Genomic DNA, 15,972 nt, shown 5'->3' on the forward strand with positions numbered 1-15,972 from the left:
AGGCAGTAAGATACCGTCAATGGCAGCTCATTAATATCAGACGTGTGAGACGTGTTCATTAAACGGTGTGAATCAAAATTACGTACACATTGCCAGAGTAATGCCTTTAGAAGATAAGAATAGAGACTTTTGGACAATTGCTACGGTCTGTAATTCTGTAATTCTGACCATTGCCATATGCTTCGTAGCTTCTCGTAGATCCTCTGAGTTATGCCTTATGAAGCAAATCTGTGAACACCCTTAAGGACGCTGATTTCGCTCCAATATCAGGGCCCCTGAGAATATGTGGGTTTGTTCACCAAAAGAATAATGTATAAGTAAGATAGCATTAGTATGATATTGAATAAGGTGTGTTACACTTTGTAAGTAAAATTTGTCGTAAAATGTCGTAGTACGGATTGAGGAATGTATTTTATGTTTAAGACATTCAGTCAGGGCCCTGCCCTACCCCATTTCCATTCATGATCTTCATGTTATCAACATAGACATAAAACTCCATAAACATCTCATGTAAACTATTTTTCTGTATGTATTAAAAAAAAAATTTTAATCCCATAACATGTGTTTCCGTGTTCTTATTAGGCAATGCAGCCTTGTTATGCATTTTGAAGTTATATGGATTTTTAGATACCAACCAATACGTATAAATACAGTTAAAATGTAGACTGAGAGATTTGACCTGTGATTTTTTGTTTTATAGAGAAACGTATCTATCAAAACTCACGAGTAACGGTAAATTTAGTTTGTCATTTAGATAACATTGTCACATCAATATCAAGCAAGCAAAACATTTGATATTACCTAAGCTTTGTGTAATTTGTTCGTGCTAGTGTAATTAAATTTTGGTTCGATTAATGCCAGTCATATTAAACATTTAAACCTCTAGCTGATTAAGGATCATTGATTGAACGATTTTTACCTACAAAATAGTACGAGTCTACGTTAAAACCTTTTATGAAAGAATACAATAGCAAAACTACTGACTCATATGTAAAAAATAATGTGACTGACAGCATTCACATTGTGATCATCTATATATTAATAGGCAGGCATGCATCTTTTAAAACCTTTTTTCTCTGCTTGTTTGCATCTCAGGGAAAATCTACGCATACTGTTAGAAATATATTTGCATGTAGATGTGCAGAATCCCTTTATAAATCAAAATAGGCAAAAAATATAAGCACAAAAAATTAATTTAAAACAAAATAAATTAACATGGGTACTACGGGTGGCCGCTAGTGACAAAATAACAACGAAATATAAACAGAAAATTTAAACAAATGGAAGAAATTTCAATCACATGTTTTATTTACATCGTGGGGTGAAATAGATAAGTGTGCAAAATGCATATTTTGGTCGAGTTTGCGACCACGAGGCGACGCAAGTTGTTTTTTACAATCTAAAAGTTAAACTTTAAGACTAAAACAAATGTCCTCGAGGTAAATTAGCAAAGTAACCAACCCAACTTTTGTGTCAAGGAAAACAACTTGCAAAAGAAATAATTTGTTTTCCAAACGAACCGTCTTCTGTCAACAAAGTTTCGCCCGACTCCGACATAATCAACGTAAATAAGAATCGATTTTGAAATATTGTCTTCTCTCAAGTTGTCGTCTAAGGATTGTGGATTTTTATGTACTAAAAACAATAAGTTCCTGAGAAATAGCTTCAACTACACATAACTTTTAACAAAAGCTTTTTTTTCTAAAGTGTTTATGGTAAGATCTTTGCCCTGAACCAATGACATTTAGAACAGGATACATATAAAAGTTTAGTTTATAGAAGGCAAGAAAAAGGTCTGTCCAAATTGATGGTTTTATTTATGTCTGTAAGTAAAATCAACAGAGTTCAAAGATAGTGGAATACCTTAAACATAAAGAATAATATTTAATACAACAATATTTCATAGTACGTTAACTGAATAGAGGCCAGGCTTGACTAACCTAAAAGAACTGTTCATATAAAATAACTTTGATTGGGTAGAAGAACGGTCAATGGACTACACTTTTGGTAAACATTATTGGGAGGTTTTTTTTTTGCAGAGTATATCATAAATAATAATATATCCACAACTAGCATCGAATATCCTAACAGCAGGTAGAATCACAAGATAGTTCCCTATATTTCTCTCTCTGTCAGTTCTACATTCTGCCCAAATATATCCACAACTAGCATCAAATATCCTATCAGCAGGTAGAGTTGCATGATTAGTTTTCTCTATTTATCCCTCTGCCAGTTCTACATTCTGCCCAAATATATCCACAACTAGCATCAAATATCCTATCAGCAGGTAGAGTTGCATGATTAGTTTTCTCTATTTCTCTCTCTGCCATTTCTACATTCTGCCCAAATATATCCACAACTAGCATCAAATATCCTATCAGCAGGTAGAGTTGCATGATTAGTTTTCTCTATTTATCCCTCTGCCAGTTCTACATTCTGCCCAAATATATCCACAACTAGCATCAAATACCCTATCAGCAGGTAGAGTTGCATGATTAGTTTTCTCTATTTATCCCTCTGCCAGTTCTACATTCTGCCCAAATATATCCACAACTATCATCAAATATCCTATCAGCAGGTAGAGTTGCATGATTAGTTTTCTCTATTTCTCTCTCTGCCATTTCTACATTCTGCCCAAATATATCCACAGCTGGTATCAAATATCCTATCAGCAGGTAGAGTTGCATGATTAGTTTTCTCTATTTCTCTCTCTGCCATTTCTACATTCTGCCCAAATATATCCACAGCTGGTATCAAATATCCTATCAGCAGGTAGAGTTGCATGATTAGTTTTCTCTATTTCTCCCTCTGCCAGTTCTACATTCTGCAGTTTCTAGACACGACTCCGCGACTCTTTAGTCACGATTACACTTGATCATTGGAGGTGTCAGACGTTACAAAAGCCAACAGCGTTTGTCTTATTTATGACTTAATTTCCCGCAGACCAATCTCCTTCCATCAGATGTTACGACCGGAGAGAATTCCAGTCCGAGGTTTCAGAATTGCTTTAATCTCTTTGATTTGTAAATGCATATTTCTAAATGTTCTTGAGAGAAATAAAGGGGTTGCAGAATTTTACACGACTATCCAACGAGCTGACCATATAAAAATCAAGTGGTAAGAATTGTTTAATAGAGCTGAATAGCTTTATGGTTATAATACTTGCATGGCAATTAAAAAGTCGCCAGTTAAATCCTGGGAAAGGTTAGCTTTTTGATTATTCAAAACTGGACCAAGCGGATCTGGCTAGAGAAATAGCTTGTCTTAAGAACAATGCGACATAAGGCCTCTCACTTCATTCTATACGGATTCTTCATTCATTCATGTTCAATCACGCACCTAGGTGGCGTCACCATCTCAATAACTCAATTTGTAATATAAAAGTTAATAATAATAATAACAATAGAGACGGAGATTTCTAAAATGGATAAAACTTATTATCACTGTACTTTTAAAGAGTTGATTACATTACAGCACTGTCCTACAATATAAAATGGATTAGTATTTTAACTGCGCAGATTTCCTGATATAAACACAGCAAAAGAAATCGAATACAGACAAAAACCAAATAAAAAATGTAATATGCAAGGCAACATATGCAAAGGGTGTTCTACCTATATTTCAGGATAATACGCTCAAATGGCGACTCAATAACCATATTTTGGAAAACAATGGCTATGAGCATGTATAAAGCAGAAGCCTACCGTATATAAAAAGACATATGTTTTATTTTTGTTTGTTTAGCGGATAAAACCGTTAAATTTCCGACGGGTTGCTATTGTCTGTGGACTGTCAGTCGTACATAATATATTTATAAAAACATGAGGTTTGACGTATTCAAACTTTTGTCCACGAGTTGTTAATAAAGTTATTATTTTTTGCGTTTCTAAATTAACTGATAAGGGGATTAATTTGTTTAAATTTGTTCCATTGTTTGTTGTCTCTTTTGGAAAAATCTTTTTTGTTGACTTTAAAGAGCTATAACGTAAAAACGTGTTTAAACGAATTCAGTAAGCAGTTAAGTGATAATTACTATTTAATACATTTTGAGAGGGTTATAAAATTTAGCCAAATGTCTTTTTAACACGTCGATACTATACAGTACGTTTATACACGTCGATTTACAGCTTAAAACACTTTATACATTTTTTAAACTTCTATTTAACTACAAACTGTACTTTATTAGGTGTTTAAGCAATAGTATTTTTTCTGTTTGCATACAATATGATACCATTGACAATTCAATAGTCTAAGATGATACATAGATGATATTTTGGGCCCCCTGCAATCAGTTAAGTATGGTAAGATGGTATAGTATTAATAAACATAGCATTTATTTAACCATCTGGTAAATGTACATTATGATCTGAAAACCTATTTATCGCTGGTCCGCTAGTCCATTAACGGGCCTAATGTGTGTTGGTTATGTTAAATGCTAATTTAATTAATAATGGCTTTACATGTCCGCCATGCAAACAAAAAGGTTCGGTACCTAATCCAATAGATTAACATATATAAATTGTATTCCAGTTCTGACGTATGAAATCAATAGATATTACCATTTATATAGTCGATATCACGTAATCGTAACTAACAATTTATTGAATTATAAAAATTATCTTGGTTGTCGATTTTTTGGTAAGTTACAACGGAAATCAGCAAAGACAGAGCATTTTTTAACATGGAACTTTATCTTTGAACCTTTGTTGAATGTAGATATTTCATACCCCCTGAAGTAGAGGTGGATCGTATGTTGAAACACGAATTCTGTAGCCCACACACAAAAGACGTTTGACAAAAAACATATGGATAGGTAGAATATAAATTTAGCAATAATTAAACAAAATATATAAAAATCTAATAGCAATTATATGTATACTGTTTGGTTAAAGATCTCAAAGGAAATGTTTGAATAACTTGCTTACTTATTTCTCTCCTTTACGAAGCGAAATATTTACTTAAGATTTATTTGAAAACAAATTGTTTCCTGTTGGATTGTTAACTTTTTCAGTTTCTCAAAATATAACATTTACAAAGTAAAAACTTTGCTTGTTTCCTGACTAATGCTTTCCTGAAATGTAACATTTAAATGTATTTGAAAATAGGGTGCAAAGGGTAAAGTAAGAAATGTTTATATTTTCATCATTACTTAACATAAATTTTCACTTTTATTACTTGATTCCTTCATAATCTGAAATGGATATGTCCGTATGGGAAATATTAATTTGGATTTGTTTATGTAAAATGTAAGTGAGGTTACGTTATGCGCATTAATACCATAAAGCATTAATAACATAAATGACACGAAAAAACGTAAGTAACCCCTTTGTTAAACTATTAGCTCGTGGTGTGTTTTTAGTCATTGACATTTCAGTTCTTTACCAAGGGACATGACTGTTCCGTGGGAATAATTTCGAAGAATATAGGTCAAAAATACACTTATCAGGAACATTGAATATACACAGTATTTAACAATACCCTGCAGTATAATTGCGTTCACGCTGAGGGTGACTATTTAATGCAGAAATACAGGGTGGTAAAAAAGTCCCAGGACAGTTAAATATTTTAAAAAATAACGCAGATAGAGCTACAATACTTGGTACAAAGTTACAGGGCATAAAACTCTATTTTAACACATATTCAGTGATCCAATAACTCTTCAGGGGGACGGCCCACAAGGAGTCGGAAGAAAATCTTAAACGGAAGCATAGGTCAATATGCACATCAAATTAAAGGTCTTTTTTAGTAGAATACAAACCGCACTTCAAAAGGTTGATCCTGCGCAAAATGGCAGATGTTCAAAGATTTCTTGAATCCGCCATTTTAAATCTTTGAAAGACTGTCATTTTTTACTCAGGCATTCTTCTGAGCTTGAATTTACGGCATCGTAATCTACTAGTGAAGACCTTTAATTTGATGTGCATATCGACCTATTCTTACGTTAACAATTTTCTTCCGATTCTTAGGGCTGTGTGCCCCCTGAGGAGTAATAGCAATGTAAATTAAATGAATCTTTTAACAACTATCATTTTGCGCAGGATCAACCTTTTGAAGTGCGGTTTACGGCATTGTAATCTACTAAAAAAGACCTTTAACTTGATGTGCATATTGACCTATGCTTCCATTTAAGATTTTCTTCCGACTCCTTGTGGGCCGTCCCCCTGAAGAATTATTGGATCACTGAATATGTGTTAAAATAGAGTTTTATGTCCTGTAACTTTGTACCAATTATTGTAGCTCTATCTGCATTATTTTTTTTAAATATTTAACTGTCCTGGGACTTTTTTACCACCCTATAATGTTATTTACAATTCATCATGTGGCTGAATTGCAGAGTACCAAACTGTGAAATAAATACTGATGTCATTGATTGGCTTTTGATGGCTGTTTCTCTTTCTAGTGGATTGGCCAGTATCCATGGTATGGGCGTAGTTCATTACAATAGCATATGCTGTTAGATTTTACTTAATGAAGGAAAGATCTACTTTTTAAAGATTGTATTCCAACAAATTAACACGACTTCAGATGCAGGTTTACTTTACAGCTAGAACTATCAGCATTGCTAGTTGAAACCCATTTGATTGGTTAGTGTATTCCTGTCTCTACGGTGTAAAGGTTATGCAATCCTCTAATAGCAAGATAAGAGTGGCAACGCCGCAGACCCGTTTTACCGAAACAGCTGTTGCACTGATTCATAATAGAGCTTCTGCACAATGTTTATGTTTACATGATTATTATTAGATATTGCCATGGCAATAGATCGGCCGGTGCGACGTTGCCACACAATAGAAGGCTGACAAAAGTGGCAACGTCGCAGCCCCGGCCCACCGAAGAAACATAGTTTCATAATGAAGCTTCTGTACAATTAAGTTCAAACGGTTACTATTGTAGTTATTACCATGGCAGTAGGTCGGCCTTGCTACAGTACTCAGGTGCGACGTTGCCACACACCAACGCCACGGCTCTTATATTAGAGGTTTTAGAGGTTATGTTCCTAAACTAGGTTGTACATTTCCCTACGATGTGTGTCTACCCATCCAACGACATAGGGTTGTAAATTTGCCTACGATGTCTTACACTGTTCCTACAATGTATGACTGTACATTTTCCTATCGTTTCCCTCAGCTAGTTAGTTTTAAACATATGTTACGACAGTTAACAACTGTTTTCCCAGGAATGGTTTATACAATGTGACCATATACGGCCAGTATGCCGCCCCAAGATACATTGTCCGATAAGCTTTGCCGCGGCCTCTGTTGCCTTTCCGGCCTAATCTGCGATCGCGCTACTAAATATGACAGCCGCCACTGACGTTTCTATACTATTGTGTTCAGATAGCCCCGAGTTACAATACAATACCTATTGCAGCAACCTGCCTTGCCTCTACCGTTCTACCGCTGTCTGCTCTAGCACGAGGCACGAGGCTGTTGTACAACGGGGCTTTAACAATACTGCAGAGAGCAAAGATTATTTATATTCTGTGCCCTCTGCATTCTGCAATACTGTATTCTCAAATTCATTCATATAGCCCCAGTATTGCGTTGATAAACTATAGCTATGCTTTAGTCATTATCTAAAGGGACTGTTTTACAATGGTTTTACTCAATCGGATAATTCTTAACATGAGTCCTTGCTCAGTCTGTTGTAACATAAATAGCCTATGTTTTACAATGGTTTTACTCAATCGGATAATTCTTAACGTGAGTCCTTGCTCAGTCTGTTGTAACATAAATAGCCTATGTTTCAGTTGGTGCATCGAAGTTGTGTTATATACTTCGATGAGTTGGCGTAGTGAAAATTCCACGATGTTGTATGATTATAATCCATGGTTGAAAAGCCACCCCAATTATAAGGGTGTTTTTGAGTGGGACAGAAAATATCAAATAGCCACACAGTGGATTCCTCAAGTAGAGTGAGTCAGTTTGGCAACGTTCAGAGTGTATAGGGAATGAGATTATTCCTTATTTCCCTATGGAACTGTTTCAAACGTATCATTGATCATTACTGAGTTAAATTCTCAAAGGTTATAATAAATTTCAATAATAACTGTCCCAATAGTTCACGAAATTCAGTCTAGTAATGAAAACAGAAATAATTTGGTTCTGAAAATTTAATCTTGTATTTAGTGTTCCTACGAAACACAGGTACAGTATGAATATAGCAATCGTCACACTTACAAAGAATTTTGTGGTGTAGTTAAAATAAGGATAAAAAAGTTTACACACAAGACAAAACAAAAAACAAAACTATTACAGACCAATAAACTAACTAACCGCGTCAATGTACTCACATATACTGTAGTTGATTGAACAATTTATGATCGTTTTCGTTTTAGTTTCAGATTTCGTGTAACCTTGATTTATCTCAATCCAGTATCACCTTAAGAAACGGAACCTTTCAATGTTGAAATTATGGAGGTAGTTTAAAATCGCACCCCTGATACTTTTCTTACATTTATTTACCACACATTCATTCCACTCTTCAACTAAAACCTCTATGTTCGAATGTAAACTAACCATCATATATAAGCATCACACACAATGTGCACAATGAACACATTGCAAAGGCGATTCCGGTAGGTATTGCTATAATTCCTGAATCCCCAGCTAATTCTAAGGCAACTGCGATAGCCAAATCGGCCAACAATGGCAGCGGACCCATATAAAGCAGGAGCGCGTTGCATATAAAGACATATGTTTTATATGGCATTGTTCAGCGGATAAAACCGTCAAATAGCGGTCGGAGCCGGTTATTGTTCTGTCAGGCCGAGCTATTAGCATCATAAAACATGGCTTTGGACGCTCTGTTTCCGTCGCTGCGCCTGTTCATGTTGAACTACGTGTTTTAGCAACGATTTCGCAACGTTTACGACAATATTAGGTTTGAGAGGATATTTGATGCTTTTAATAGGTGAAGAATTAACGGTTCTAGGAATAACACCTCATGTTAAAATGTTCATGATGAGATATATGCCATATAAGTTTAACATAAGTTAGGTAGGTAAAGAGTAGCTATACAAAATATTTTGTCCTATAGTCACCTGACAAAGTGGGCTTCCTTGCACTGATTAAGTACAGAACACTTTTGCTGCATGCACTTACCTTTGCCATACTCTTTTTTACTTTTGCCACACTTTTTTCTGCACACCAGTACTCCAACCAAACAACACAAAATATCGTACTTTTATTAGGCAAGTATTCCGAGTACGCTTGGAAATATGTTGGCAACAATTAAAGATACTACGCCTACGATCAGCTGGTCCAGCGTTTCCCATTTCGTTCGCTTGGATTTAACCTAACCTAAAACCGTTTTGTACAGTGCTTGAAAGTCTAATTATTTATATGATTTATATGTAGTACCTGTAGGAAAAATACTGTACAATGTGTAACATGAGTGCAAAGTACCTTTGCTGCACTTTAGAATCTTTCCACATTCGCCTACGACTCGTGAGTAAACATTTCTCTTGTGTGCAGCAAAGTGCCACTTCGCCCACTAGTTACACAAATAACTATTCTTCATTTGAATCGTATCTCCTATTCTCAACTGTTATAAATTGTTACAATAGACTATGAGTGAATTGATAGATGGAGAAAGTAAAAAGACTATAGTTGTATTCCTAAAAGGCTAGTCCGTCTTTTATAAATCACCTAGCATTTAACACATTAAATAAGAACACGTTTTCTGATTACTAACATTAAATCCCTAAATAGTATTTATGAGTTAACTAAAATGGGTTGCAGCGAAAAGATGATACAGTATTTAGGGGAAATGAGTACACAACCGATGAGTGTATTATTAATTTCTGTTACTACCTGTAAAACCGGATTAAAAATATTTGTTTTAAGTAATTAAGGTATTTTAAGGGCTGATCTGTTCATAATTATGTTCAGGTTTACCCTGTTCACCTAATTGAAATTGATACAGAATGTGCAATAGACAACGTGATCATCAACACCTGTTTACAAAAGACGGGCGCCGTTTCTGCTACTTTTGAACTGATGACTAATATTGGATAGGTTACTGGGCTAACTCGGTTAGGTCCCTGAGTTTGTAATATTTTGTTTATAATAGTTTATCTAATTAGAAAACGTTGTCCTTCATGTTTCCGGGAATTATAAGGTCTTTAATCCCTACTTCATGAGCAGTTTGATTCTCACTACACTCTCTCTGCTCACTGATCTATCAAACAATTCACTTTATAACCTTAGCAATAGAGTTCCCCTGAACAGAAGTATTTTGCTTCAGGTGGTTTCCCACATTGCTCAGGCAATACAAAGCCACCACTACAACCACAACGAAAACGTCATCAACAACGGCAAACACAAACTGCACCACCTAATATAATTTAAAAACTCCCACTCACACCTAGAGGGTACGATCTGGAGTGCGGGACTTGGGTTTTGAGGTCCTTGGTTCAAATCCTGCAAATTACAAACGGATTTTCCTATATGATTCCAGAACCATCTAGGGGCCTAGCGTCCTAGTACGTGAAAGTAGGAAAAAAAGATAATCCAAACCTAGGGGTTACGCTCCAATACAATTCTGAAAAGTTAAATGTCTATAGTCTGTATAATGGAACCTGTCTCTTGGCCCTCAGTCTATCTGGGACTTTCCCGGACCATTGACCAGTCCCCATTTGGATATAATAGCGTCAGGAGACAGGTTCCATTAAACACCCATTGGCTTCATAACCCGCTGAAATTTCACAGCCATGTATTTTTCCATCCTATAAAATTTAGAAGTGTTATCCACTAAATGCTCTTTGCAAACACACTTACCTTTACACTCGTGTGTATGTGTGCGGTTCGCTCTGCCCCAAGGTGCGTCATTGTAGAAGGGAAGGCATTCCTGACAGTCCACTCCTGCAGTGTTGTGCTCACACCGACACACCAGCCTGTCGTCTCCATCCAGCGATCTGGTGGGGACACACTCGCTGGCGTGGCCGTTGCACTTGCACCTGATACAAAGAGGAGATGTATAGTATGTGTAATGGAACCTGTCTCCTGACAGTCCACTCCTGCAGTGTTGTGTTCACACCGACACACCAGCCTGTCGTCTCCATCCAGAGATCTGGTGGAGACACACTCGCTGGCGTGGCCGTTGCACTTGCACCTGATACAAAGAGGAGATGTATAGTCTGTGTAATGGAACCTGTCTCCTGACAGTCCACTCCTGCAGTGTTGTGCTCACACCGACACACCAGCCTGTCGTCTCCATCCAGAGATCTGATGGGGACACACTCGCTGGCGTGGCCGTTGCACTTGCACCTGATACAAAGAAGAGATCTATAGTCTGTGTTATGGAACCTGTCTCCTGACAGTCCACTCCTGCAGTGTTGTGTTCACACCGACACACCAGCCTGTCGTCTCCATCCAGCGATCTGGTGGGGACACACTCGCTGGCGTGGCCGTTGCACTTGCACCTGATACAAAGAAGAGATCTATAGTCTGTGTTATGGAACCTGTCTCCTGACAGTCCACTCCTGCAGTGTTGTGCTCACAGCGACACACCAGCCTGTCGTCTCCATCCAGAGATCCGGTGGGGACACACTCGCTGGCGTGGCCGTTGCACTTGCACCAGATACAAAGAGGAGATGTATAGTCTGTGTTGTGGAACCTGTCTCCTGACGCTAGTCTAACTGGGGAATGTTCGATGGTTTACGCCCAGCTGTGCCCCAGGTAGGCAAAGGGCCAGGAGACAGGTTCAATCATACATACTATAGGGCAAAGATGTGCCTGAAAAGGGCTGAGCTGTCGAGCTTATTTGCGAGGATTCAAACATATTCAGGCCTTATGATTTTAACTTATTTATGCTAAGGTTTCAAATTTCTGGTCACATTTTAACTAGTTTTTCTTGCCTTATCTGTCAATTGATGCTAGAATTTTGGACCACTTGGGAAACAGGGTAATTTAAACCAACATAGCAATGTAATTTGTCCTTTTTCTGTTTTGTGGGAACTTTGGGAACACACTATACAGTAATATGCTTGCTTTGTGATTAGACATGTTCGAAACTAGAATTAGTGGTCATGTTCCAGTGTTTTTCAAAATAATATTACAGTGTGTTTTTTTTTTTTTACTTATACAACCTTAAACACTTGGACTTTGTTGTATAATGATGTTAGTAGGAGAAAACAAAACTAGCCTATACGTATCATATCATATCGTGACGTAATATAACATCCCCTAGCCTAACAATTCTTAACCTTACCAAATCCTAACATCTTAACCTTATCGAATCCAACCAAACATAACCGAACCTAAATAAAAAACTGCAAATAGGTAAGCAAAAATAATGTTAATCATTTGAGGAATAAAATATAATTTAAATGTTAAATGAACAAACCTTTTATTGGAAGAAATTCTAGTGGAAACGAGTTAACTTACTCTGGTAGTTTAATTTGTTTGTATTATTTTTTATAAATTCAATAAAATTAAATATTAACCGAAGGAGTTTCAAAATAATAAACTGTAAAACAGGGAGAAACGTTAACAGATATTTTTCTTGCTCAGTTCAAGACAGAAATAAGCCCTGGGCTTGAATACTAATGCCACTTTTGTCATTCTTTCGCAGAATTATTCTTCCACTTGACAATAATATCTTTGCTTGTACTTGTTAAAAAAATTTGTTTTAAGATTGTCTCATTTAGAGAAGAACCGTAATTTGTGTTTTACTTCACAAGGAAAGTTCATGTTTAATTAGCACAGTTGTTAAAGTTTTTTTTGTTTTTTTTTTATACTATTAGTGATCAAATATTTAATTGAAGGAAGCAATTATTTTGAAAAAAAACTTCTTGAGGACAACCACAAATATTCTTTTGAAAAACTTTCATTCCTCCCTCAAATTACTTCGCCGAGACTAACGAGCAATAAAAGTCATTAAAGTAATTAGCTTGAGGCAATAAAGTTTCTTAAGTACATAAAAACTGATTGCCACAAAAATATTCAACTTTTAGCCCTTAGAGCCTACACATCACTACAAATCCAACACATGGGTAACAAATTCTCCAGCCGCAGCAAACCTGCAGACTATACGAATTTCCATTTCCTATTTGGATTTTCACCGAGATATTTTCTTTAACTTGTGAATTTTAATCCCTATTTTTGTTAACTTTGGATTTAACAAGTATTTAAGTTTGTCTCTACATTAAAGGTAGTATATTGGAAGCTTAGAGTAAAATAAATTAATTAGCCAAATTTAATCAAACATATCCATAAACAAGCAAAATACAACAATTACCTATTTCTATAAGAGTACTTAACATTCTTATGTACTGTACTCTTGTTTTAAATTATTTTGTTTATGTTCCCCGTAACTATTAGGCACACAACAACACTTCAGTGTATTTAACTATTTGTTTTTTTAGCTCTACAACATTAAATTGATATCATTAATCAATCATTTTTCAACCTTCTTCATTTTTCAACATTTTTCAATCATTAATTGCAAAATCTTATGTTTTGAGGGTTAAAAATAGGAAACCCCAATTTTTACCCCGTAAACCTCCATTCCCGTAGTCCGATCATGATGGTTCACGAACTCGTTTGAATAAACGTAGGTTTACACGTTTCTACTAAAGTCCACAAAAATCTAGTTATCGAGCTCACTAACACACATGTACTATATAATTTAAACGGATGGTTTTTTGCCTCTGGAGACATAAAAACGATGAAGGAACCCGTCCTGGGCCTAGGCCTTACCATGAGACCTAGGGTAATACAGTGGCCCTTAGTGAAAAATTCGCTAAAGATTTCGCAGTACTTATTTTAATTATACGTTTCAAGCAATTAATAACAACAGGTAAAGAGCATAGTAATTTAATTGTGTTACTAAATAGAGATAAAATAATCTAGACAAACTGTACCTCGCTCCAACGGCAAAGTCGACGATGGCGTAGTAGTAGGACTTGAGTACCTGAGGGTCCCAGAAAACCTCATCACCAAAAGTGTTGAGACGGTCTAATGTGATACGTATGTCCGTGGCAGTCACCCAATCCTATACAAACAAACAACATATACATTCTGATGATTCACTCCTGCAACTATGCATATTTACACTTAATGCTTTTGAAATAAAAATCAATGAAAATCGTTTGCAAATTTACATGAAATAGTTATTTGTGTAACTAGTGGTGAAAGTGGCACTTTGCTGCACACGAGAGCAATGTTTACGCACGAGCCGCAGGCGAGTGTGGAATGATCTCGAGTGCAGCAAAGGCCTTTTTCACTCGTGTTACATATTATATTTTTCCTAGAGTCACTGTAAAGCATAAATAATTAGCCTTTCAAACACTATACAACACGTTTTTAGGTTCAGCTGGCAACACAAATGGTGCACTAGAGAAAGTAGTACCCGCGGTCCGTATCACTCCGCTATTTTTCCTCGGCAAGAAATGTGCTCCGCGTTTTGAGAATATAGTTCCGTATGTTTTTGTAATTTGAAGTGGTTTCCGCGCCTAAAAAAATGCGGTAAAGGTATTTTCTTGTTTATCAAGATCGTAGGAATGTTTTAAAAACGTTTAAAATAAAAGTCCAGAAAGTTCAGAAATACCGAAACTATAAACATGAAATGACAGGTTAAATCGTAGTTATAATAGTCAATCAGCTGCTCATAGTATTATTATCTTTAAGTGTTGCCAACCTATTTCCAAGCGTACACGGATTACATGCATAATAGAACCAGGCTGTTTCGTTGGAATCCTGATGTGCGGCAAAGTATAAACCGCACGGCAAAGTATAAAATATGCAGCAATTAGCAGCTTTCTGTACTATAAACAGTACAATGAAGCCAACTTTGTCGGGTGACTGTAGGAAATAGTATATTACGTTACTAGTCCTGAAAATAAGTGTTTACCGGACGAGTGTGGTCGTTCCCGTGCGAGACGAAGTCGAGTACGGGATTACCATACGAGTCCGGTACACACATTTTGGACGAGTTACGTACGATAGTTTACGCCATACTACTTAATCCGTACAAATCCTTATATATTTCCACCAACTAAAGGACTAAAAATCACTAGTCATGAGAGGTTATGTTTTTGTTTATAACCACTAATTGCCACGAAAATACAGTATAATCAGCTGATTGGTGTCCGGTAAAACTCATTGCAGAACAGTATTACGCAATGAAACCCCATTTGAATAAGCTGGCGGCAAACAGCTGTTTTCTGGACTAAATCCTTGCGTGGAAAGTTCATCAAAATAATGTAGTGTGGCGTAAAAACTATTGCCATGTAAGTGTAAATGTACCGTTCAAAGGAATTCCAGTGGCGAAGATAACAAACAAAAATACAGTACATAATATTTCAGTTCTAAAAAAACATGAACGTAAAAATAATTCATCTGTAAACCGTTTTGAGTTTAAAACAAGTTTGGCTTTTGACATTTTCGACGTTTTGCATTTCACGGTAAATCTTTTTTCACAAACAAAAAGCGATTATCAAAGGGAGAGAGTTGTCAATAAAACACAAAACCATCCGTTTGTAAAGCTGTTACCTGAAATATTTAATACCGCATACATTCTGATCCTCTGTAAAAATCAAATATGAAATGTACGTGGATAACGGCGTTTCCGATGTTGGTAAGAAGGTTATAATCCTTTTGGGATTTTAAGCACATAAATATTTATAATTTCCATTACCACAATTTTATGTTTTATTTATTACCTGTAAAATAAACCGGGTAAAAGTAACGTGTTTGCGATTAACATGTTCAAACTTATTTTAAAACCTGTAAATCTATATATATAAAATCCAATGTATGTTTGTTTGTTTGTCCTTTATGGATTCCGAAACCGCTCGACAGAATGTAATGAAACTTTCAGGCATTATTAAGCATTATTCAAGGATGGTTTGTGTAAAGTTTGGTGCAGATCCGTCAAAAGGGCTCCGCCCCAGTGGCTCTGGAGTTTCCCATGTTAACCTTATGAGTACACATATTTAAATGGAATTAAAGAATCTTAACAGCTGGTTCA

At 36.1% G+C, this 15,972-nt stretch overlaps 1 protein-coding gene across 1 annotated transcript in view; it reads right to left on the bottom strand.

The window, feature by feature from the left end:
• Positions 1 to 15,972, bottom strand: part of LOC128994077 (laminin subunit gamma-1-like) — a 211,878-nt gene that overhangs the window by 109,482 nt on the left and 86,424 nt on the right. The window contains exons 5-6 of the mRNA XM_054418314.1: positions 13,865 to 13,995; positions 10,779 to 10,957 (exon numbers count right to left, since the gene is read on the bottom strand). Coding sequence (XP_054274289.1) covers positions 10,779 to 10,957; positions 13,865 to 13,995 — 310 coding nt within the window. The remainder of the gene's footprint in view (positions 1 to 10,778; positions 10,958 to 13,864; positions 13,996 to 15,972) is intronic.

Source organism: Macrosteles quadrilineatus, unplaced genomic scaffold (genome assembly GCF_028750875.1).
Source record: "Macrosteles quadrilineatus isolate MER2022 unplaced genomic scaffold, UCM_ALF_1.0 Scaffold_5__1_contigs__length_97177068, whole genome shotgun sequence".
In the NCBI taxonomy this organism is placed as follows: Eukaryota; Metazoa; Arthropoda; class Insecta; order Hemiptera; family Cicadellidae; genus Macrosteles; species Macrosteles quadrilineatus.